At 36.1% G+C, this 24496-nt stretch overlaps 6 protein-coding genes across 7 annotated transcripts in view; 3 read left to right on the top strand and 3 right to left on the bottom strand.

The window, feature by feature from the left end:
- Nucleotides 1-3078, top strand: part of LOC112517787 (AT-hook motif nuclear-localized protein 9-like) — a 6721-nt gene extending 3643 nt beyond the window's left edge. Inside the window, exons 2-8 of the mRNA XM_025125161.1 lie at nt 514-613; nt 691-748; nt 853-945; nt 1362-1427; nt 1499-1590; nt 2295-2456; nt 2797-3078. Of these exons, the coding sequence (XP_024980929.1) occupies nt 514-613; nt 691-748; nt 853-945; nt 1362-1427; nt 1499-1590; nt 2295-2456; nt 2797-3078 (853 nt within the window). The remainder of the gene's footprint in view (nt 1-513; nt 614-690; nt 749-852; nt 946-1361; nt 1428-1498; nt 1591-2294; nt 2457-2796) is intronic.
- A 2282-nt stretch (nt 3079-5360) lies between these two features.
- LOC112518109 (E3 ubiquitin-protein ligase hel2) lies at nt 5361-10920 on the top strand. Of its 2 annotated transcripts, XM_025125686.1 has the most exons (8): nt 5361-5744; nt 5892-6194; nt 8014-8222; nt 8315-8363; nt 8553-8642; nt 8887-8949; nt 9142-9334; nt 9404-10920. In XM_025125686.1, exons 1-8 carry the CDS (start codon nt 5577-5579, stop codon nt 10669-10671), a joined length of 2343 nt encoding a protein of 780 aa, XP_024981454.1. In that variant the 5' UTR covers nt 5361-5576; the 3' UTR covers nt 10672-10920. The 2 variants fall into 2 exon arrangements, with proteins under 2 accessions (XP_024981454.1, XP_024981453.1); XM_025125685.1 differs by having other exon boundaries at nt 9142-10920.
- Nucleotides 10921-11350: 430 nt separating this feature from the next.
- LOC112518140 (autophagy-related protein 8i-like) lies at nt 11351-12647 on the bottom strand. The gene is made up of 5 exons (XM_025125725.1): nt 12521-12647; nt 12389-12444; nt 12114-12166; nt 11742-11860; nt 11351-11664 (listed from the first exon to the last, which is right to left on the bottom strand). Exons 1-5 carry the CDS (start codon nt 12558-12560, stop codon nt 11564-11566), a joined length of 369 nt encoding a protein of 122 aa, XP_024981493.1. The 5' UTR covers nt 12561-12647; the 3' UTR covers nt 11351-11563.
- A 1412-nt stretch (nt 12648-14059) lies between these two features.
- On the bottom strand, nt 14060-16635 carry LOC112518317. The gene is made up of 4 exons (XM_025125967.1): nt 16357-16635; nt 15554-16182; nt 14456-14971; nt 14060-14373 (listed from the first exon to the last, which is right to left on the bottom strand). Exons 1-4 carry the CDS (start codon nt 16625-16627, stop codon nt 14248-14250), a joined length of 1542 nt encoding a protein of 513 aa, XP_024981735.1. The 5' UTR covers nt 16628-16635; the 3' UTR covers nt 14060-14247.
- Nucleotides 16636-17028: 393 nt separating this feature from the next.
- LOC112518658 (two-pore potassium channel 5) lies at nt 17029-19039 on the bottom strand. The gene is made up of 2 exons (XM_025126432.1): nt 17970-19039; nt 17029-17336 (listed from the first exon to the last, which is right to left on the bottom strand). The coding sequence occupies exons 1-2, from the start codon at nt 19007-19009 to the stop codon at nt 17186-17188; spliced, it is 1191 nt and encodes a 396-aa protein (XP_024982200.1). The 5' UTR covers nt 19010-19039; the 3' UTR covers nt 17029-17185.
- A 3354-nt stretch (nt 19040-22393) lies between these two features.
- On the top strand, nt 22394-23876 carry LOC112517786 (acyl transferase 4). Its single transcript, XM_025125160.1, has one exon. It carries the CDS (start codon nt 22394-22396, stop codon nt 23657-23659), a length of 1266 nt encoding a protein of 421 aa, XP_024980928.1. The 3' UTR covers nt 23660-23876.
- Nucleotides 23877-24496: the final 620 nt, after the last annotated feature.

Raw genomic sequence — 24496 nt, 5'->3', positions numbered from 1 at the left:
CGGTTTCTTCTTCCGGTTTCCTTCTTTTCTTTCTCCTACCTCTGCGACCACCAAGACTAAAAAATTTCTTCTCTTATGTATCCTTTGTCTGTGACCAACAACATTTTGGGTTAGAAAGCAGAGGTTCTTTCTTCTTCACATACCTCATTTGGCATAACAATGATGGTGTAGATGTTTCATTTCACTGCCTCCAAGCCCAACGACCGGCTCTCTCTATCGCACGCCGATTCAGTCTCCAAGATTTCCCCAACCAGCAGACAATTCCTTTTTCCTAAGCAACGATTCAGGCATTCATACTCTCGAGATGCAAGTTTTATTTGTGGTTATCACTCGAAGACATAAATCAGGTATACCATCGATTTAGGTTTGATTTTGTTCCCCTCGCTTCTCTGTTTGATTTCATATCAATTCATACTATCCAACACAAATCAGGTATGCCATTGATTTAGGTTTGATTTGATTCCTCTCGCTTCTTTGTTTGATTTTGCTCCTCTTGCTGTTGATTTGATTTAGGTTTGATTTGATTCCTCTCGCTTCTTTGTTTGATTTTGCTCCTCTTGTTGTTGATTTGATTCCTCTCGCTTCTTTGTTTGATTTTCCTTCTATTGCGTGGGTACACAACTGGTTATGATCACATACTTATGTCTTGATGAACATACCCAGTAAGATTGATAATGTACTTTTCTCCAGATAGCTATCAATGAAGCTGCAAAAGATTGGGGCTTGCAATGTCTTSGTTGTGAAACAAGTAAACTATAGTATTTCAGTCAAGCATAATTTTAACTTGATACTTTTCAGAAAAAAACTTTGTTATGAATACTCTGCCTTACATCTGAGCTCTTTTGTATATAGGGGATATATCTCCTCCATGTGGTGTAAAAGAAGGTATGGGGATGCAAGCAGAAGCTGAGCAGAAAAAGAGAGCCCAAATTCTGGAGTCGGAAGGTAATAAAACCCCTATAAGGTGATCTTTATATACCTTAAATTTTACAAGGTGCAACATATCATCATAATCAGTGTATTTGTTTCAAACTGGAGTGATGAACATGTGCTAAAACATGCATGCTTGTCATTCTGGAAGTTTATACCATATATTCTAATATTCATCTTCTGTAAATTCATTGAGACATKTTGGAACATAATCAAGCCATGGGAAATCTTAGAATCGTCAATTTACTCTTTAACAACCTATATTTGCATGCCTTGTCACTCGTACTGAGAGCCTAAAGTTTTATGTGTTAATCCATTTCATGGGTGAATGGACCTGTAATAGATAGTTTTCCATTTCCACGCACGAAATATGTGATTACGAACTTTTGCTGTACTCGTATATTTAACATCTGTAATTTTCTATTTTTCAGAAGAAAGACAACCAAGTGTTAACATTGCCGATGGAAAGAAGAGTTCCAAGATGTTGGAAGTTCAGGGTAAGTTGGCATATGGAATTAAGAAGCTTAAATATAGAGCTATTTTAACCTTGTTATTTATGTTAGTTTAGGAGAAGCAGAGGCTATTTTGGCTWGATCTCAAGCAACAAATAAAGGAGTTGYTTTGGTTTCTCAAGCTCTTCAAGAAAATGGAGGAGTTGAGGTAAGCTCCTGTGGTCTTTAATCTGTGTATCAGGTACATGCCATCATGCTGGTGGAAATATCTTGATGTTTATATAGATCTACAATATCTTTACACTGTTGAAGTTTCATATATGTTTTTTCTTTCTAATACCTTAGTATCTGGCATCATTGGTATGGGGATTGTTAAATTTGAGAATCTTCTATATCAGTTTTTTTCCGTTATCTGACAATGGCCTGTCACAACCTAAAAACACCTGCATATTTAACCATTTTGGGTTTTAGCTCAAAAATGATTCTTGCACTTTACTCCCGCATATCCCTTTTCTCTTTATTATTTTTCAGCCCTGGTTTAGCTTTTCGAAATTTGTGATCTATCGACTTAGGATCGTATTTATATCCACTAATTCAATAACCAAGGCCACTTCCAATTCCTGCTTKTGATTTTACACATCTATATTTGTGATTTATCTACTGGAAAATTGTTTAATTTGAGTGGAAACACTGAATCTGTCTCGCACATCATATATGTATTCAATTATTGGTTTTATGCTGCAAATCTGCAACTTTTTTTATGGAACTGTGGTGTTCGGGCCAGATTAATCCCACAGGGTCCTGAAGTGAAAAGTCTGATAAACCTCTATTGAGGATGCAGTTGTACTTCTACTTTGAAGGGTTAAATCTGCAACTTTTGGAGATGTAATTATAACCGTGAGATTGTTGCAGGGTCGCTTTGATATTCTTTCTTTGTCTGGAGCATTTAYGCCGAATGAGAATGGTGGAGCAAAAGGTTGCTCTGGTGGGATGAGTGTTTATTTGGCAGGCCCTGATGGACGTGTTTTGGGTGGAGGACTTGCCGGTATGCTTGTAGTTGCTGGTCCTGTTCAGGTTAGACATTTTACATTTTTACCGATAAAATTGAATCTAGGGCCTGTTTCATGACATAAATTGGGTAAGCGCTAACTGAAAATGGTCGTTCACCAAGTATTTTGTTGTAAATGCTTAGCGTATCCAGGAATTTTGGTAATGGGGATGGGTAAAAGTAGATATATAGAGGGGATTTCAAACAAACATGTAAATATTACATCTGCAAGGACTCTAATGATCAGAAAGATAAAAGATATAATGGGTTGGCAATGATTGAGAAAATATCTCATGCTATGATGATTTGTAACTTATGCATTCATGGTTGTATGTTACCATCTAAGCTTGTATTTCTAATTCTTAGGTGATACTTGGAAGCTTTCTTCCCAGCCACCAACAGGAGCACCAGAAACCACCCAAGAAATCAATATTGGAACCTATACAAGCTATCTTGCCGTCGCCTATCGCCGCCACTTCTGTGTTCAAACAAGCAACCGAGAGAAGGTATGGCGATGAACCGAATATAAGCTTTACCATCCCAAACCCGACACATATAGCACGGAGTTTAGACCCTGAAAACAACGGATCTTTGCGTGCATCTGAACCTAAGGTGCTCAACGCGTCACAGTTCAAGGTTTCTTGCTGATCAATTCAGTGGTGTATTAGCTGACTTAGGAAATCATTAGACTTATTTATTGTTGTTAGAAGACATCAAATCTTTTTGGTGTTGTTTTAAATCTTAACCTTAGGTGTTGAAGAGTTGGCATAAATTTAATGGAAAATGGATGTTAATTTGAGGATTTCATTCTTCTTTAAATGGTTTGTAATGAATCCATTTACTTGAAATTTTATACCATGTCACGCCAAACGTGGGTCGGTGGGTTTTTGTTCAGTCCCATGTTGGGGTAATTAGTTTTGTTCTGTCTCATATATCAAACGCATCCTTAAAACCATTATAGTGGTTTCGGCCAGAGTTTTKTTTCTTCACACCTTTCCTTCCTCCAAACTCGTATTTTGAATCCTTAAAACTCATTGCTTGCTCCGTATTACCTTCTCATCTTCTGCTTAACCTTCTCTTCTTGTTTTTCAGCTTGCGCTTCTTGTTCTCTCTTGTCTTTCTTCTCCAAAATATCTCTCTTTTCTACAAGAAAGCAAGTCATTTACATCTATCTATTGATCTTGATTGATATCGATCGAAAATTGGTGAATCCATTCTACGTCTTTAGGAAAATTGATATTGCCAAGTTTATCAAGCATGATGTCCTTGGATTTTAAACTGTCATATAATTTTTTTCATCGATAGTTTGTAATTGGAACCATAACTCTTATTTATTCAAATTGTATTAATATATAAAGACCAAGTGTAACCTATATCATCGTTAAATCTTATCTTATAAAACCAGTGGAACTTCAAAATCGTTAAAATTCATGGCTCCCGCAGCATTGCGCGGGTACACAACTAGTATATATATATATATATATATATATATATATATATATATAAGCGATCAATTGTAAACCACCATCGTTTGTAAAAAACCTTACAAACCAATCTCATCCGTTCTTTTTCTTGATCAATGGTTAAGATTAAATGTGTTTTATATTAGAAAATAAAAAAATAAAAAAAAGTTTAATTTTTAATTAAAAAAGGGCAAAATTGTCAAATCTCCAATGATTTTGTAACGAGGTAACAAGATCGTGGATATCTTAACATTAATGAAACAATTGTTTTAAAATCTCTATATATCATTTTATCATTACAAAGATTTTAACAAAAAATGTTAGAATAATTTGAAAAATTATATGTTTGATAAAAATTATATTCATTTTATGACTAAATATTATAAATAAAATAACATCCACATTAAAAATAGATCAAAATAAAGAGCAATGAAACTAGATATATTCTAATAAATTATGAAACATAAAAACATATTTTAATCAACAAAAAATAATGAAACATTTTGAATATTAAATGAAATATTTTGAATATTAAATGAATGAATGAAACTATTTCACCGTTTATTGAATGAACTCACGCGATTCTTTGTCACCTACAATGAAAGATGAACCATTTGACATATAGTAGTGAACGATATATGAAATTGTTTCATTAACGGTTATTGAAGTAGGATTGAACTTTTAATAATTTCTAATCAAACTAATTTTAAAAATAAAGGATATCCTTATAAATGATGAAACGTATCAAGAATCAAACATTTTTTAAACAATGAAACGTAATCAAATTTCATATTGTACTCCTTTTACAATTCATATTTTAGGAGTTTAATTTAATAAAATAATTAAAACTATTAATGGTAATAATTTTATATAAAAAATAATTGATTTACCACATTCTATTTTATATGGTTTTATAAAAGCGATAATGTTTTTATTTTTAAATAAAATATAAATTTAAAAAAATAAATCAAAATTAATATCGAATTAACTATTTAATAGTTCTCGTTTTTTGTGTAACTTCTTTGATTTAATTTTTATTATAATTTAATAATAAAGTAATTTATTTTTGTTTTAATAATTTATTTTTTATAAAGATAATAATTAAACATTCTGTTAGTATTTTAGTTATATTTTATATTTTTTTATTTAAATTGGATGTTTATCATATATTTGATTATGTCATCTGCAGTTAGTTACACGAATTTAAAAATGAAGTTTTAATAAGTTGTAATTATGTAAAACTATTTATAATCTTGAATTTTAAGTAATATGCATCAATAAATAATATTTCATTCATAAAAAATGATTTTTAAATTTTTTTATCAAATATTTTATAATATATATATATATATATATATATATATATTTAATTAAATAAAGAAATGGGAATAAGCAACAACAAGTGTAAATGACTAAAATAGCCCAAAATCATGGATGAATAAATAAATGATTTGAATGTGTTTTCTTGGATAACAAGTACAAGAATTAATTGGAGCATGGAGGGGTAAAAGTGAAAATAGCACAACAAACGGGAACGGGTTTTCATTTGCCCACCTTTCCCTTTTATCTTTCAACTGACGTTTCCTTCTCCACAAAATCCCCCAATTTTTCCAACCCTAGCTGCCGCAAATCGTCATTTCTCGTGCTCATCCTCATCAATTTCCGACACCGATTCAGAGCAGGATGGATGATACCTGTGCTGTGTGTGCTGAGAGTCTCGAATGGGTTGCCTACGGATCTTGTGGACACAAGGAGGTTTGTTCCACATGCGTTGCTCGTCTTCGGTTCATCTGTAGTGATCGCCGCTGCTGCATCTGCAAATCCGAGTCCACGCTCATCTTTGTTACCAAGGTCTTGTTAATGAATCTAACAACTATCATAGTATAGTAACGTTCATACCTCTATCTCTTTGTCTTTTGATCAATCAATAATCCACATTACATTGATGTTGTTTCTGGCAACAACTGATTGTGTTATATGATGGGGGATCTTTTGCAGGCTTTAGGGGACTACACTAAGATGATAAATGACTTCTCGGTCTTCCCTTCTGAAGATAAGGAGGGTCGATCTGGCTCATATTGGTACCATGAAGACACGCAGGCTTACTTTGATGATTTGGATCAATACAAAATGGTCAAGGCCATGTGTAGGCTTTCTTGTAGCGTTTGTGACAAGGTGGAGGAGAACGGCAGTAATAGCTCCAAGAGAAGAGCTAGGTTTCGTAACATCGATCAGCTTAAGGGTCATTTGTTCCACCAGCATAAGTTGCTAATGTGCAGCTTGTGCCTGGAAGGAAGGAAGGTTGCTTTGCAGTATTATGTTTTACTTACTTTATTTTATGTCCATCAGTCCATGCATCACTTTGATCTTGCATGCTCTTATGTCTATACGGGAAAAGCTTTGAGTTTATTATGAATGTGAATAATAGATAAAGGTGCATTCCACATCTTATTGGTGTTCTCGATGGAATTCTTCAACCAAGTTATCTTCCAAAGAGGACTCAACTGTATGGCTATGGGTGATGCTAGATCACTGAAAAATGAGATCTTTTTGTATGGATGCAGGTATACTGTTCATGAGTACACTGAGCTAAATCTGAAAAGCGAGGATATTGTGTATAACATCAAGCAGATTTAATCTGTGGAGTATACTTGGACTTGGGAGTCTTCTAGGGCTAAATAAACACCATAAGTATAATGAATCGGAAAATTTGAGGATATGGTGTATATGGTGCATGTTTATAAATCAACTCTGTTAGAGTACCCTTAGTACACATGAGGCACTGAGATTGAAGTATTTTTACTCTGAGCTTGAACTTCAATCAACTAGTACTAAGCTAGAAGCAATTGTAGTGAACACTACACACATTGAATTTATAGGTGTAATGTGACTAGGTGATCGGATATCAAAAGTCAAAACGTTGGTATAATTCAACAGCTCTGATGGTTCAATATAACTATATTGGTTGTTGGCATCAAATCAAAACATGATTGCTTTTTTGCAAAGTATGTTGGACCGACATAAAACTAGCTCTTATTATTTTGAAACTATAGTATCACACAATCTCACATGTTGCATTTAATTGTGGTTGCAACATAATAACCAATAAACTATTGATGTGGTAAGCTCTCTTCCCTTTTGAACAGATGTTCCTGCAGGGCTGAATTTTGGCTAAAGAGCTATCCAAGTTCAATTTTTTGTTGTACTGCTCCTATGAAAAAGTTGAAATAAGTTTTTTGGTCACAATATGTGGCTTGATTACCAATGGTTCACTTGTTGTTTTCTGGAATGCGGTTATTTGCAATATCTGACACCTTCATTTTATGTTCACATATTTGAAAATTTAGCATATTAGATCCGTAGTTGTTGGTTGAAGTTGTGATGGTCACAAAGCAGCATGCATGTTGCAAAAAAATTATAGCAACAGGTACAAAGTAGAATAAAAAACTGAATTAATAATGTAGCACTGAATATAATATTATGTACGAAAAATTGTGATCCAAATGCTTGAAGGTTATGTGAACGAATAATTTTTAGGTGACTTGAAAGACTATTTCTTTTTTCTCATGAATAGTTCCTGCTGGTGACTTGCACAAGCTTTACAAAGATGCTCTCTAAAAGGATGCTAGAAGTAAAGAGGTAATGATTTGGTAGGAGCCTCTAGGAGGTGGATAGGGGCTTTCTGTTGTCATGATAAATGAACACCCAGCTGTTTTATTAATCGAAGGAAAACTTGTTTGAGCAGATGATCTTGGATGAAATTTCCATACAGCTGATTAGAAATTACTGCCTCTGGAGATGTTTTTCGTCTTCATAAGTGGGTGTTTGAGCGAGGAGGGAAAAAGGAATAGGGGTGGAGAGGGCCAGGGCCGAACAATTAAGTGGGAGTTAACACCCTAGCAGCCCTTTTAGTTATGGACCACCTGTTTTAGGCTTTTAGCCAATGATGCTTAAATGTAATTTTATAAAGCTTATAAGAAAGATTGATGCTACTTAGTGCACAATGCATTCCTCAAGTTCTTTATATATTAATTTATTATTACTTAATGCACTTGTAGTTTTCTGAATTTAACATAATTTTCTGACATGATTGCATTGTTTACATGTGGAATCAAATCAGGTGTTTATTTGTGAACAAAAGCTTTATAGTAGGGCGCAATTAAAGCAGCATATAAACACAGGTGACTCTGAAGTTGACGGAACTGAAAGTGAAAGAGGTGGCTTCAAGGGGCATCCTTTATGTGAATTCTGCCGGTCACCGTTTTACGGGGATAATGAGCTCTACACCCACATGTCTACTGAACATTATACCTGTCATATATGCCAAAGGTAAAATAGCCTTGTATGCTTTGAATCATCATCTATGATCTATGTGCAGCTAACACAACTTATCTAAACTGTTTGCTTTTTTAATCATGCAGACAAAATCCTGGTCAATATGAATATTACAAGAATTATGATGACTTGGAGGCAAGTTGTTTTTTCAGATCATAATGTCTGTTTGTCTTTGAGCTGCTATGGAATTCAATTGTTAATATCTTATTGTCGAGGTTGATTATATTCTGGTTGTCTTTTATTCATGTTTTAAATGAGGAAATGCTTTATTGATATTTTTGGGGATTTGGTCCTCCATGTGATTAACTAGTTGCCATTTTGCAGATTCATTTCCGCCAAGAACATTTTTTGTGTGAGGATGAGGCTTGCCTTTCCAAGAAGTTCATTGTTTTTACATCTGAAGCTGAAATGAAGGTAACTAATTGGGGCAAGGCTTGGTGGATGTCGCACATCCTGTTTGTCCGTGCAGATGATTTTTTGAGATGCTGAATTAGCTAAATCTCTCTCTCCCAATATATAGAAAAAAAAAAGCACCACACACATGTACTTAAACCCAAAGTGTGGGTGGTGGAACAGCTTCTTTAGGCTTCCCAAAAGGGGGAGAAGCAACTTTTTAGACTTCAATCTTGTAACCCTTATTTTGGTTTCTGTATTTCAGAGGCACAATGCACTAGAGCATGGAGGCCGGATGTCACGATCAAAGCGGAATGCGGCTCTGCAGGTATGACTTGTTCTGTACTCATACTAATCAGAGAGAAATAAATGATGAAATAAGCTCTTGCCCTGCTTAGTCTTTGTTGACTGATTGATATTTGCTTCTTCGTAACTTGATGCATTTATGTCTATTTCATGCAAATTTTCTGCTTCCATTTTTTTATTTTCTTTTTCTTGTTTTTTCTGCTTTGGCTACTAGTTACCAACTAGCTTCAGATATCGGCGAAGCAATGAACAAGATAACCGGCGTGGAAGATTTCAACGTGATCTATCTGAAGATGAACTATCTCGAGCAATTGAAGCCAGCCTTGAGACAGCTAATGTAAATGGCAGATTTCTAGACTCATCATCCTCGAGTTTGCCTGTGGCTTCTGATCATACTAGCATCAATGGTATTGATCCATTGATCCAGCCATTTGAAGCACTGGGCACAGAATCTGACCCAAGGTATCTCATGGCAGTGTCACATAGGCCAAGAAATGCGCCACTGGAGGAGTCCTCCTTCCCACCGCTCTCCTCGGGTCCTGGTGGTAGTACCCAAAGACCCATACATGATGCTGAAGGTTTACCGAGGAACACTATGGCAGACAATCTTCGTCGACATAGCAAAAAAAAAGTCAATGTTCTCAATACGGCTCAAGCTTGGCCTGCAGCAACCCGTTTTAATAATCCACCGGCATCAAGTGCAGCTTCTAGACCTGCAAATACCTCACATGGATCATCAGTGGTGCCTGGGCATGGTAAGTCGGCAATCAACCAGAGATCTGCAGCCTCTAGTCAACCAAGTTCTCTCCAAGTCCTGCCTTCTGTTGGGTCGTCAACTTCTAGCAGTCGGAACAGTACAAGCAGAATCGGCCATTCCTCATCAGCCCCAAATCTGGTTGATACTGTTTCTGTGTCTGATTTTCCTCCCGTTTCAACATTGCAGGCACGCAATCCGCCTGCAAGTGGGCAGGTTACAAGAGGCACAGGAGATGTTTATACTGCAAACAAGACGATGGTAGAAAAAATTCGTGCTGGTCTGGATAATGATCAAGATAAATATGCTGCTTTCAAGGACATTTCTGCAGAATATCGGCAAGGCGTGATTGATGCAGAGATGTATCTGGTGTATGTGGAGCAGTTTGGATTGTCTCATCTTGTTCTTGAGTTAGCTAGGCTCTGTCCTGATCCTCGTAAGGAGCAAGAGCTCATTGCAGTCTACAATGCCAATCAAAGTATGAGTGGGCAGAAGAGAAATGGTCAGAAGAATGGCATGAACAACAGTAAAGGAAAGTCTGTGGTTTCTGGCAACAACAAGCTGACGGATAGCATCTTAAGCAGTGTTAGGGAACTACAATCAAACTATAGGCCACCAGAAGAGGAGGTGGAGACGCTATCAAAGGATGGGTACCGGGCAGCTAATAAAGGAAAATTGAAGTTGGAAGTTGATGATCGGACATCACCTGGTAGTGTTCCAAGGCCAAAGAGTGAAGGTGGTGGTGATGGAGAAGGGAGAAGTAAGCCGCAGCAGCAACGGAAGAAAACATCAAAGTTTCACAGGGTTCGTCTTGGTAATGGGTCGATGGCCTCAATCCTTGACCTGACAAATTCCAATGCTGGTTCTGATTCCACCGAGGCATCAAATGGAAATGGGAATGAGGACCCTGGCGATGGGGTGCCTGTGCGTGGTGTGTGGCGCAATGGTGGAGGTCATAGGTTAATTGTGAAAGATCAGAGAAGACCTTAAGTTTTAGCGTACCATGGAACCAAAGGATGATTTTTGATGGGATATGAAAGAAAGAATATACATAAGTTGTTAAAACAGCCAGCCAACCAACCAACCAACCAACCAACCAAAAGTGTTGATAGACGAAGTTAGTTTTGTATTTGAAGTTGCTGGGTGTTTTGTTTGGTTTGCGAAATTGCACAGTATTTCAAAGTTTTGGTGTTTGATTTCATCTCAGGTGCAATAAAAATATCTAATGATGGGTTGTTATATCTGATTCCAAATACAAAAAAGTAACAGATATGTTCTGCACAAATATTTGAGCAAAAAGTTTAACAGTGTGTTTACACTAATATCGATAATTGGAATGAGACTTGTTTCCTTTTCATGTTGTTTTGACACCGCCATGGAGGCATGAACAAGGGTGTGGTTGTTTCTCTTGGTTTGTTGCCTTATTTATAGTTTTGGTAGAAAAGGATATGTTGGACATTTCTTTGCTAAATTGATTGTCAAACTAAAATCTGCTTCTTTCAAGAAGCTACTAGTCTGCTCATCTCATGATATTCCCATTACTTATTTTGTATGCATGTTCTTCACCTGACTAATAGAAATATATTACCATCCACAATACCCAGTTTACTCCTAATATATTGTCTACCTGGTGCCGTTTATCCCTCACCAAGCTAACAACAATCCATATGCTTTTCAAGAACCATTTACACCATCAAACCTAATTTTATTTTCTTACAATGCATACCATGGTCCTTCCAAACCAACAACTGGCTTGTACATAGTTGATGGCAAAGAAAGCTACAACTTAGACATGACAAGTAACAAATACACACATTATTAATAATAATCCTTCACATTTACAGATAAAATAGTTGCAACATCATACTTGAGTAGTACTTAATTAATACAGATTGTTGCCAAAGGTTTTCTCACTGCTGTAGCACATGTACAAGAACCCATCTTCATCCTTAAATGATTCGTACACCGACTCTATCAAGCTCGCTGCAAATACCAATCGATGATCCATTAGCTGTTGCTAGCATTACTAAGAAAGAAAAAGAGACTAAGTGCATACATACATGTCTGAGGCAATGTGTTGTCCACAAATATGAAGAGGGCCTTTCCAGGAGACAGATGGAGCCTGCCGCTAAGTATGTGAATAAATTGGCCAATCGACATGTCCCGCGGTACCAAGTATCTGTTTATTCACAACATTTCATAGTGAATAATCATAATCCCCCTTTTACTTTCTAATCAACAAACAAAACCTACCTCATAATGCCTAATCATACATCATAATTAAGAACATCATATCCCACTCCTATGGCTCTTGATGCATAATCCATCCTTCACATTCAGTTTATTATTATTGCTTTTTATGTCAAAATGTTTTAGTGATCAATCATACCACAAATGAAATCAACTAAGGAAAGCATGAGCAAAGAACATACTTCTTCTTCTCCATCTCAGGAAGGTCGGTTTTAGTATACCTCTCCACTACCACCTGCATAGAAACAGTAGAACAATTAAGGACATCATAAACAGGAGGAATCTGATATTACAACACAAGTGCTTTGCTTACGGGCGTTTAAAAGGATTCTAGTATATATATATATAACCAACACCACCACAGCAAAGAATTTGTGAAACACATACAAATTGATTTCACCTCATTTATCTAAAACACGAAAGGTAAGAGAAAATTATTTGAGAGTTGGTTAATTACAGGAAGTCGATCGGGATATCTGGCAACGATGTCTTGTGATTCCTGGCATCGTTCCTCTGCGAATTACGAATTGTAAACAAATCGATGAAGAAATTAATGAAGCAAGGAAGGAAGAGGAAAACAACAACGAACCAAATGAGAAAGTTTCCTTGAAAGCTGTGGATTTCCCCATCTGCACTCCACCTCCGATTGCAATTCCGATAGCTATCAACTGAAACTGGATAAAACTTAGAACACGCAACGCAAGCACCGTCCTGTCCTCTTCCCTATTTATAAATTATAATATGACATAGCCATTGACCAAAGCAACGCCGGGCCCATACCATCTACTTTTATTCTATTTTATTTGATGGGCCTGGCCCGTAACATTTAGTTTTATTCTTAGATAAAATCACAAAATAACAATTTATTTTTATAAATTTTTTTATTATATTATTGTATTTTCAGTTTCTTTTATTAGAGTAATGTATTTTTAAACTATTTTTTTATTAAGACATTATACTTTGAAAATTTTATCCATTATAGCATTGAATAACATTTTGATTTAAATTTACCCATTATACTAGGTTTTCATGCCACCTCATTGGTACGTAGGCTGTCTACATGTACTATAGTGATGTGACTTTCTTACTACATTATTGTACTTTCAAAATTATTTTATTATAACATCTACTAGTTCTTATTATACAATGTATTTTTAATTTTAATATTTAGATATTTTACAAGTTATTTAATAAATGTATTAAATGAATTAAAAAATTCTAAAGCATTCATTAATATACCAATATCAATAAAACTAGTAAAACACAACTTATCTCGCTAACATTTTAAAAAAAAATACGTGTTTTTTGAAAAAAGGAAAATAAGAATTGTTCTTTTTTTATCAAAAAATATTATCTTTTAAAGAATATATTCTATTTGTTCAAAAACTTTTTACTTGACGTATAAATATATTAAATTAATTAGACTTTTTTGAATTATTTATTAATATAACAATATTAAAAAATTGTAGATAACAATTTATTTCGTTAATATTTTAAAAAGAACTTTAAAAGATATGTATTTATTTGAAAACATAAAATAGGAAAAGTTACCTTTTTTCAAACAAAATATATCTCAAAAATAATGTTTCATATTTATTTAATAAATATTTTACTCTAATTTTAATTTGAATGCAACTTAATAAGAAAAAATAAAAAAAAATGTTTTTTATATCATAACAATGAAAAATGAAAATCACTAATAATAATTTGAAATAAGTTTTTATTTTAATTTTAATTAAGTCATCAAAATGATGTGGCATCCACGTCACCTCATTAAAACCACACAAGCTAAAAAGTCAAAGGATTAAGCAGTTTAAAAGGTAACAGGTTATCCATTGTTATTATGGGTAGATTTTTTAAAGTACAATGCCTTAATAAAAAATAATTTAAAAATATATTATTGTAATTAAAAAAAAAACAAAAGTAGAATGCTATAATAAAAAAATTTATGAAAATAAGTTGCTATTTCATGCATTTAACTCTAAATTATAATATGAAATAGCCATTGACCAAAGCAACGCCTGGCCCATACCATCTACTTTTATTCTATTTTATTTGATGGGCCTGGCCCATACCATCTACTTTTATTCTATCTATTAACTGTCTACAATCAGTACAATGTATTCCATCAAAATGCAACCATTTCTTTTAGATTAAGATTTCAAATAAAACTTGTCGCTTTTTACTTACAGTAACAGTATGAGAGTATGTTTGTTGCAGAGGCAAAACACAAATCTAATTCCCAGAAACATGCATTTCAAAGGACTTATTATTTATTACAAATCTAAATATAAATGTGATGGGTGTTGATTAGCATCATGTGATGATAACATCAAAGTCGCTCACTCTCCATTCTGCCTCTTCATCTTTGTTGCTTACAAATATCTCAGTTCCAACATCAAGTGATGTCCATACCCTCTTAGCAGCTTTACTTCCTGGATCCTGCAATCCATCCATCATATCCTTGTTATTATTCATTTACTAACTCAAAATTATTATATATACCAATCAGCTGAATCAAAACCTGATAGAAGTAAAGTCTAGCGGACAGGCCACCAACATCAAGCTCCCAACTCCTGGCATCCCCCACCCATCCCTCTCCTTGCTTTGTTGGATATCCATATTCCCTCCATATGGGATGAGGCAGCAACTGTACAAGTTCTTGTGCCTGTGGATTGCTGTATGGATCACAGGTGCTGTATGGCTTCTCCAAGTGCTGCGCATTCCCGGGAGCACAGTAATAGTGATACGCCCCATACGGGAAGTTGCGAGTGTTGTTCCTATAAATCTTTGTGTTGTTGGGAGTAATGTGGTAAGGTGGACAGTTTTCAAGTGCCGAAGGACCACACCATGCTGGGATTTCAGGATTGATGATCATCTCGCTGTATCTGGTAATGTCTGTCAACACATCTCCATCACAAGGATCACCATTGTTTTTCCAGCAACTGCCCATATCTATCAGGTAGAATTGGCTCTTTGCTCCGCCTCCTTTTTTCACATCCAGACTCAATCTCACTTTGAAATTAGGGGACTCTGGGAGCTGCATCATGAATCAGAAAAACAAAATAAAGATCTAATATAACACTTGATGTAGTTCCTTGGCAGATCTTTGATTGGATTGATCCTAACTAGCTAGTCAGAAACCACAACTATAACTAATCTATTGCCATTCAGCTGCGATTGTTTTGTTTCCAGTATGCGTGGAACATATATGGATTATTGTTTCTGGAATTGGGGGGGACACTGGTCCTGGCCCATTGCATGTTACTCGAAAGCCAAAGAACATGTGATGCTATTGATGAATGAGTGGCTGGCTGTGTTGCTCGTACAAAGAATATATTCATGTCTTCATTTTCCATTATTTGGTGACCAACAGCCACCACTGTATCTTTCTTTTCTTTTTTCTTTTTTGTTGTTGCGAAAAAGGCAAATGCATTGATAATACTATTCAACAACCGGAGTTGAAGAACCAAAATGAAGTGAACATCTATAAACACCACTTGCTTCAAGATCTAAACACCACCAACTAAAGCAAATGGTCCCTAGCAATAAAGAATTAATTGAATAGAAGTTCCAGGATGGAGATGAACTAAAAGTAAGTAAAGTCAAGGATGGGACATACGGTATTAAGCATGCCTCTTGTGTCGTAGTGATAGCCACCGGAGAAACCTTTGGTAGCATCAGCTCTCAGGTACAGCATCAGCCATGGGTACTTGTGGGATGTTTTCAATTTGTGATTGAATTCCCAACTACCAACCCCAACGCTCTTCTCCCACGTTACCTCAAAATATGAGACACTAGTGGCACTAAAATCATCGTAGCTGCCATTGAAACCACCTCGCATAACTGGAACCAAATCTGAAATTGCTGTATTTGTAGACCCAGTTCGAGACCAGGTGATGGATGTGGGCTGATGGGCCAATACAGGTTGATTCATACAGCCATCTCCAAAACAAGGAAATCTTCCGGGCGGGAAAGGTGGCACCTTTTTACCGTTCTGAGGACACAGAGCAGAGGTGGTGTCGTAATTGCCATTCTTCAACATAATCATCCAAAACTGCCATGGGTCAGCAGTGTCGTTCGGTATGACTTGGCATAGAGTGCCCAGATACAGCTCTTTTTCTGCTGCGTACAGGTCTGGATCTTGAAGCGCTTTAGGACTCAGTCCTGGAAATGAGTTGCCCACCCCGAGCCTGTTATCAGCCTCCGTCACTTTGTGATTTAAGTAATACCCTCCTCCATCTAATTTATCTGTGAAGATATACATACATACATATAGCAACAATCAGAATTCATTCCCAAGAATAAGTCTCCTTTAAACTGGAAAAAGACACAATTTACTTAAGAATGCAGTGTTTGTTTTCTGATAAATAAAACAAAATTAAAAAAGAAGAAGAAGAATTATTATGGGGATTGAATGAGTACTTGTGGAAGAGAGATCGAAGCAATCAGCAGCTCTGGGACTACCCATGGAAGGGGCTTCGGTTCCAACTTCATTGCAAAAGTTCCAGGCTTCGAATGCCACTCTCAACCCATCTCTCTTCATTCCTGGATCACCAACACAGGAAGATGAAGTCGAAGATGTTTCCAGGATTGCCATGGAGGAGACGGCGGCCACAATGTTACCCATCAGAGATGACGTCACCAATATAAATCCCATCACAGCAGCAGCAGCAGCAGCAGCAGCAAGTGCCATTCGTGAAGATAAAAATGGAAGTGGAAGAATGAATGTTGTTTGTGATCACAGCCAGCCAAGAAAGAACAGAAGGGAGTATCACGTGCGACGAGTAATAGTTAGCTTTACTTTTACCCTTTTTTCCTTTCTCTTTCTCTTTCCCTTTTCTTGAATGCGCCAAACTTAATTCAAATGAGAAATTTGGGTTTCTATGCTCATTGGGTCCCCCTCTCTCAAGAATATGTTTCATATTTCTTTTCTTCTTTTTATTTTAATTTAATTTGGGTACAAGAATGTGTTACTGCACCATGAATCATTAGAAAAAAGGGTGGTGATTGTTAAGATAGAAATGGAAGCCATTGTTTGAGTGGGGACTTGGTATTGTATTGTATTTATTATCCGTCCATCCATGGAGATGCTGATTGCTCCACCCAACAAACATTTTCTATTACTCCACTCCATACTCCATATAATAATTTATGTACTTTAACTTCAATTTGAAGTATACAATTGAATATACACAGTCCAATCCTCTCCTAATTCCTCACCATAAATTTCTCTACATTTTGAATGAATATATCAATTGCTTCGGCCTGCCAAGAGACGGTGCAGCGTTATCTTCCCAGAATTGTTAGTATCCAGCTTGTTGAATTGATCACATATCTGCAATATATCTCTCTCTCTGATCTTCCCCATTTCTTTCAGCTTGAACACTATGTATTCTGATTTGCTGCATTCATTCATAAAACACAAACAGACAATTTCATCGTCATAAATTATATATAGATTAACCAATAGTTTCATACAAGCAAATGTAACATCACTACATTAAGAGTGACAATGCCCTTCACCATCATTTTCATCTCTTTAATTAAGCTTGACTACGTCTCCTTACTTTCACCATCACCACAACTAGTTATCAGTATTTAATCTCTTCTTTACGTCTCGGAAACACCTTCTACTGTTACTGGTTTCTTAAGCATCTCATCCCATCATCCCATCCCTACTTTATGGTTTGTTACAGATTAGTCAATTATATAGCACATTTAAGAAAATGATAAGTAAAATGAAACAACATCATGCTTCCTTTTTCATAATAATAAGAGTTATGAAAATATTTACATATATGTGATCAGTGAATGCTATTTTCAAAAACATTAAGCACAGAAATGCTTGATTCAAAGAGGCTAAAGTCATTGTTAATAATGCACATATCAAGATGATGATGATGATGATAGGCATTGGTTTCAAGAAATACATACATATATATATGATATATGAATAGAATGTATGTTGTCTTTCCTTATCCTAAATTAAAGAGCTAGGTTGAACATGAAAAAGGGAAAGCAGAAAAAATACGAACCAAAGGAAGCCATTGTTATTAATGTCTGCAGCTAGCAAGTCCTTGACAGTGATTTGGCGGTGCAAAACACAATTGGCAAGTCTCCTATGCCTCTTATCAATCCTGGCCTCAGTCAAATACAAAAAGGAACGTGCAACCATCAAAGTAGAGAAGAGAAGCCAAATAGATGCAAATAATCGACCAGGAAGGGTCTCGAAGGCCTTATCTCCGTACCCAACAGTAGTCACAGATAGAACAGACAGATATAATGAATCAATCCAATCCAGACCTTCCACAAAGAACAATACCACTGTTCCCATTCCTATACTCAACAATACAACACCCAATGCCAGCCCAACCTTCAACCTGATCCTCATCCTCCCTTTTGCAAAATCAAAAATGTAGTCTATTGGAGAAAATCTTGTTTCTTCTAATCCCTTGTTGTTTACCATGTAGAGACCTGCGTGGTTCATTCTAATGCTTTTCAATACCATGTTCTCTTGCAAATCCAGGACGTAATTGACAACCCCAGACAACATGATATCAATGAACCCGAAACCTACCAACACAAAGAAGCATGAGAAGAGTTTTGCAGAAGGTGTGACAGGGGCAATGTCGCCATAACCGATGGTGCACATAGTCACGATGCAGAAATAAAGGGCATCCACAAGTGGATGCGTTTCAAGTCCAGAGAAGTGATCTCTGTTGAAATAGTAGATGAAGACACCCAAAGACAGGTAGAGGATAAGTAGAAGAGCAGCCTGTCTGAGAAGAGAAGCGGAATCGGCTTGAGCGGGTTTGGGATCGGTAGATTTTTCTTGAGGCATAACGACCATGGCAGGTGCGGTTTTGCATCGGTAAAACCTCTGCTTCTTTGAATTAGAATTAGAATTATTGCGGAAGAGGAAGAGGGGAGGATTAAAGGAGGAATCTTGATGGGAATTGTGAAGTAGGTCTTGTACTTCTTGTTGTTGCTCTGGAGAAGATGAATCGGAGGAAGTAGGGCCATCATCCACAAGATTCTTAGTTCTTCTGCTTGGGCGGAATGGCTCTGCTTCCATTTCTCACTCGTCTTTCGACTCCAATTGGGGGGCCTGCAAAACACAAGACGATGGTGAGGGTGAGGGTGAGGGTGAGAAGATATCTCCGTGGTGATTATTGGTGTGGTTTTATAAAATTGCAAAGAAACCCCTGTATTTTCTAGGAGTTTGCGTATGAACCCCCCTAAACCATCTTAAACCATCTCCACCCTTGCATTGAACAACTTGTGCCATCTTGGTCAGGAAGTGGTTAGTATATATTCAAGATCAATGACAAGTAAACATGAACCCTACCTTCTAAAATGACGATATTGTCCTCGTATGCGGTGCAATGCCACATAAATCATACGAGAGGGATGAATGTCGGAACAAACATAACCAACACAGAGAATTATGATAACACTTTTTTATTATCAACACCAACACATTTCATTTACAATAAATACATACACACACACACACACACATATATATATATATATATATATAAATACACCTGATAACTGCCATTAACTGTCACAATGGTTCCAACCGTCGCAACGGTTCAAAACAATCTCACTCTTTCCAAATTGACACTTAATTAGACAGAATATTAAAACTAGATTAACCTTTCAACAATGAAGGTTTTGTTGTAATAAAATGAATTGTATGTACCAAAACCAAAAATAAAAATACTTTTTTATTTTATTTTATCATATTAAAATCTAGAGTAATTTCAAAAATTGGTTATGTTGAAAATTTAGATCTTCATGCTTTGATTTCGTTTACTACAAATCTAACAAAAAAAAAATTTATCTCTCTCAGGTAATTATTTTCACTACTAGAAATATAACTTTTTTCGGCGGAATTTTTCGTACGGTCGTTAAAAAGGTCAAATTACGTTAACTTCCATCGGTAATAGGCCACTGAATATTGGTAAAAAAAATATTGCGGCCATATTTAAGGCGGAATAAAAAAGATATTCCGGCCACATGTTCGTATTATTTAACCTTTATAGACGAAAGCAAATCAAGGCGCACCACAGACCATTATGGAACTGTTCAAATATATACATAAAAACAGGTCGAGTGGAGAGGTAGAATCTTCGAATTTCCGGGGGTACGTGATTTCTAAGTGTAGTCAGGTTAGGGTAAGTATCTATCTACTTTAAACTTTATAATTGGGTATCTATCTATCTTTCGATCTAGTTTTGGTTGTCATTAATTGTTGGACAAACGTTCGAATTGTTTAAGTTAAAATCTTATTGTGTGTGTATGTGTGTGTATATATATATATATATATATCTAGTTTGAGTTGTCATTTGTTGGGCAAACATTAATATTATTTAAGTCAGAAATTTTGTGTGTATATATCTATCTAGTTTAGATTGTTATTTGTTAGTCAAACATTAGGATTATTTTGGTTGAAAACGTCTCATTTACAATCGTTATGCTGTCGAAATTGACTTGTAACATTTTCTAAATCACAGGGTGACTATTCAACGAGTCTCACCCAAAAGTACGACAATGATCTCTCCACCTATCTCGTAGTTGATACAGAGTTGTTCGAGCAAGTGGCTTGTGGAAGTAAGAAAGACCGTTTATTTAGGTTTGGGTACAACCAAGATCCCAATTGGGTCTTGAACGGGAGATCCACACAGGGTGGTGCATCTGATAGCCGGGTGTGTACCTCTTTTCGTTTGATGATGCTTATCTATTTCATTTATAATTCATATTTAATATTATAATATCTTCTTTATTTTATAGGAAATTGACATCTTAAGGACTCAAGTTAGAGATTTGGTGAAAGAAAACCAGCGCTGGGAGGAGGAAGAGAAGCGCCAGCTGGAGATAGATGAGAGACGACAGAAACCGTATAAAGAGATGGCTGCTTCGGTCAGACAATTCAGTCAATCTCAGCAGTTTCACCCGTAACCGTCGCCAAAGTGATGAGTATATGTTTGTATCAAAACAATTTCGATTGTGTTTGGAACAATTTGTATTGAAACATTCTAATATTTGTTTAGAATAATTGAGTGCTATTTTGGACTGGACAATTGTATTAGATATTAAATTAATGTATGATATTTAGCAGTTTTTTTCTTCATATTTACAGAATTTACAAGTTTTTAATAAAAACAGACAAAATCATTTTTTTGAACCGAGTGTTTTTCCTGCGGATTACCGGCGGACTTATTCCGCCGGAAAATATTAAAAATAATATTAATTGAATTAAAACTTAAAAAATTATTCCAACGGAAATATCTGTCGGCGATTTAATTTAATAAAAAACAAATTCTTTATGAAAAAAATAATTTTAAAAATAAATTAATATTTATCGGCGGATTATTCCGTTGGAAGGCTAATCCTGATTATCAAATCCAGTAATTAAGCAAGTTTTTTTTTTAAAGAATTTCAAAAATCAAAAGTGGTGGATTTCCGACGGCCGTAATTTGCCGATAAATCGAGAAACCATTGGTAAGTCCGCCGGAAATTCAATTTTTCCAACAGGAAAAGGCCCCATATCTGGTAGTGTTTGGAAGAATTTCATTCTTTCTGATGATTAATTTTTCGTTTATAAATGTTAAGGCAAAAAACTAGTCAAAAACTTCATTTTATGGAGGTTATGTTAGCCTGTTAGGAGATGCTCCGTGTTAGAAATTTTGGTTTTCGATTTCTTGGATTCCACTGAAAGTCGTGTATCACTTTCATATTGAAGTATTTTGATGGTACAATCCAAATTTCAATCGGATAAAATTCAGTGGTTTTCCCGAACAGAGCACCGAAAATCAAATGACCAAATCATAGTTTTTCTCTCAAACGACCGAAAACTGCCATACGGCAGTTAAAAAACCGGGTTTTCAAAACAGAGTCAAAACGGGTTTAAAATTTCAAATTCAGATTTTTGAAGCATTTTCCACAAAGCTCTGCCCCCTAAGACCCCGCCACCAGGGCGCTGCCCCTGGACCCACTGTCGTTTAGGGGATCTCGCCCGTAACTCAAAAATAAACTGAAAGAAGTGTGCGCTCCGCACCTTTCTTGTTCGATATTTATCATGATTACATTGATCAACAAATTAATCCCATTACACTTAAATAATATTAGTGATACAAACCATCAACTATCCATTACCCCAAAAATAAAAGGTAGGAGGATAGAAGCCGAAAGTGTGTAGAGTGGGTCAACCAGCCCATGATTACCAAACCAAGAGTTTAGACTTGCAAGCCAAGCAGGGTACTTTGTATTAGTTAACTAACTTAACTCCACCACTCCCTTCAAAGCATTCTCAACTTCCAATATTCAATTCCTTTAATTATGTATATATATACATATATATATATATATATATGTATGATCTATGCCAATGCAAATTCATACATATGCTTCCTACCTAGCATTAACTTAACTCGTTCGAAGATATATAGATATGGAAGAATTATGTGTGGCCAAATCCAGTGGAAGCTTGGTTCCACCTTGTGCACCAACACCTCCGGATACGCTGCATCTATCGCGAATCGATAGATTACCAGCCCTCAGATGCAATGCTCGCACACTCCACGTTTTCGAGGCACTTGGCCCTCCTGGAGCTGCACAGTCCATCATACTCCAGGCCTTATCCAAGGCATTGGTCCCTTACTATCCTCTAGCTGGTCGTCTAATTTCAAACCCACCTCAGGTTCAATGCAGTGGAGAGGGTGTTTGGTTTGTGGAGGCATCTGCAAATTGTACCCTCCAATCTGTTGCTTACTTTGAGGACGTCACCTCCATTCCATTCGACAAGCTACTTCCTCATCATCCTCCTCAAACTCAAGCCATCGATCCTCTTGTTCTAATGCAGGTGACAGAATTTGAAGGTGATGGGTTTGTAATGGGACTCACATTCTGCCATACCATATGCGATGGTCTAGGAGCAGCTCAGTTCCTTAATGCCATTGCTGAGTTTGCTAGAGGTGCCCACCAACTCACCATTTCCCCAGTTTGGCACCGTGATTTTCTTCCTCAACCACAAACCATAACAAGTTGTACACCACCACCTGCAAATTTCATGCTCCCACCTGCTGATTACGAGCTGGAGCAAGCTAATATAGACATTCCACTCCATCACATCAATCAGCTGAAGCAGCAATTCTTAGCTTCCACTTTCGAAATCGTAGCAGCCATTCTGTGGAGGAACCGTACCAAGGCAATCAGCTTAGGGTCGTCTGAAAACAGAATGATGAAGCTTGTGTTTTTCGCAAACTGTCGTCACCTGGTGCAACCGCCTTTACCCAAAGGCTTCTATGGAAACTGTTTCTTCCCGGTGACCATCAGCGCATACAGCGATACATTATCAAAAGCGGAAATGGGCGAGGTGGTAAAGATGATCCAGGAGGCGAAGGCGAATCTTGGTAACGAATTCGCAGATTGGGTAAGCATCAAGAAAGAAGAAAAGGAAGACCCTTTTGCACCACCACTGGGATACGGCACCTTGTTTGTTTCGGAATGGGGAAAACTGGGTTTTAATCAAGTTGATTACGGAAAAGGAGAAGCTGTGCATGTTGTTCCGATGCAAGGGTCCAGCATTATACCAGTTGCAATTGTGGGAACCATGCCTCGTCCAAACAAAGGAATTCGTGTGATGACATGGTGTGTCCACAACCCCCATCTTCAACCTTTTCTTCATGCCATCACTCCACCAAGTTACTATAATTAATGCAATCCCATGATCATTTATCCAATAATAATTGTGATTCACTCGTACTGCATCGCATGGCCGGGTACACTACTAGTGTGTATATATATATATATTATATGTTTAATTGCTTTTAATTCATGTCATGGGGTTTACCTACATGTTTGCATTGCATCTATCTGTATATGTAATCTTGTTTTAATTTTATGCAAAGAAATAAACAAGAGAATTAACTTTGTTAAGTTTCTTTCGTCATGAATACCAATTCTCAACGGTACTACGTCTTTCGAGTACTTTTAAGTTCATTTTCTCGCTCATCCACTTATAATAAGTTCAATTCTGTAGCTAGGACGATCTCAATCACGTCTTCTTTTAAACCTATCCCAACATGACTAAACATGCATTAAACACGTTTAACGCGTAATTATATCTTCTCACACAATCGTCTTGATATATATAAATTACGGTTACGTTACTTACGTACGTGGGCATATTCAAGCCTACTTTCATTGATGATGAAAGCAAACTATCACTAATGATATAAAATCAAAACTAATTTTGATTTGATTGATTATTAATTAGGAAATTTTATGTGATTAAGCAATTAGAAAGATGGTTACAAATTAAGGTGGTTTGCATGGGTAGTTAAGTATATAATTTAAGTCAGACAACTATATAAAGAGGTCAATTTCTCTTATATATGATATGAGCAGCCCACTTTGTGTGTGGGTGTTTAGGAAATAAAAAATTGATGGATCGATGATATATATATATATATATATATATATATATATATATATATATATATATAGGGGTGGGTTCAAATAAAAACCACTCAATTTGTAAAAACCATGAAAA

Source organism: Cynara cardunculus (genome assembly GCF_001531365.2).
Source record: "Cynara cardunculus var. scolymus isolate 2C chromosome LG 9, CcrdV1, whole genome shotgun sequence".
NCBI classification, from domain to species: Eukaryota; Viridiplantae; Streptophyta; class Magnoliopsida; order Asterales; family Asteraceae; genus Cynara; species Cynara cardunculus.
This window is presented reverse-complemented; position numbering and strand designations above follow the sequence as displayed.

Bases quoted from the DNA above. Each gene is read 5' to 3' on its own strand.
- LOC112518109 (XM_025125685.1), top strand. From the start codon at position 5,577: ATGGATGATACCTGTGCTGTGTGTGCTGAGAGTCTCGAATGGGTTGCC. The intron at 5,745-5,891 runs GTCTTGTTAATG...GATCTTTTGCAG, and splicing joins CGCTCATCTTTGTTACCAAG to GCTTTAGGGGACTACACTAA. The intron at 8,223-8,314 runs GTAAAATAGCCT...TTAATCATGCAG, and splicing joins ACCTGTCATATATGCCAAAG to ACAAAATCCTGGTCAATATG.
- LOC112518140 (XM_025125725.1), bottom strand. From the start codon at position 12,560: ATGGGGAAATCCACAGCTTTCAAGGAAACTTTCTCATTTG. The intron at 11,861-12,113 runs GTATGTTCTTTG...GTGAATAAACAG, and splicing joins CCTGAGATGGAGAAGAAGAA to ATACTTGGTACCGCGGGACA. The intron at 11,665-11,741 runs GTATGTATGCAC...TGGTATTTGCAG, and splicing joins CAACACATTGCCTCAGACAT to CGAGCTTGATAGAGTCGGTG.
- LOC112518317 (XM_025125967.1), bottom strand. From the start codon at position 16,627: ATGGCACTTGCTGCTGCTGCTGCTGCTGCTGCTGTGATGGGATTTATA. The intron at 14,972-15,553 runs GTATGTCCCATC...TTCATGATGCAG, and splicing joins CAAGAGGCATGCTTAATACC to CTCCCAGAGTCCCCTAATTT. The intron at 14,374-14,455 runs GTTTTGATTCAG...GATGGATTGCAG, and splicing joins CTAGACTTTACTTCTATCAG to GATCCAGGAAGTAAAGCTGC.
- LOC112518658 (XM_025126432.1), bottom strand. From the start codon at position 19,009: ATGGAAGCAGAGCCATTCCGCCCAAGCAGAAGAACTAAGAATCTTGTG. The intron at 17,337-17,969 runs GTTCGTATTTTT...GAATGAATGCAG, and splicing joins AATAACAATGGCTTCCTTTG to CAAATCAGAATACATAGTGT.
- LOC112517786 (XM_025125160.1), top strand. From the start codon at position 22,394: ATGGAAGAATTATGTGTGGCCAAATCCAGTGGAAGCTTGGTTCCACCT.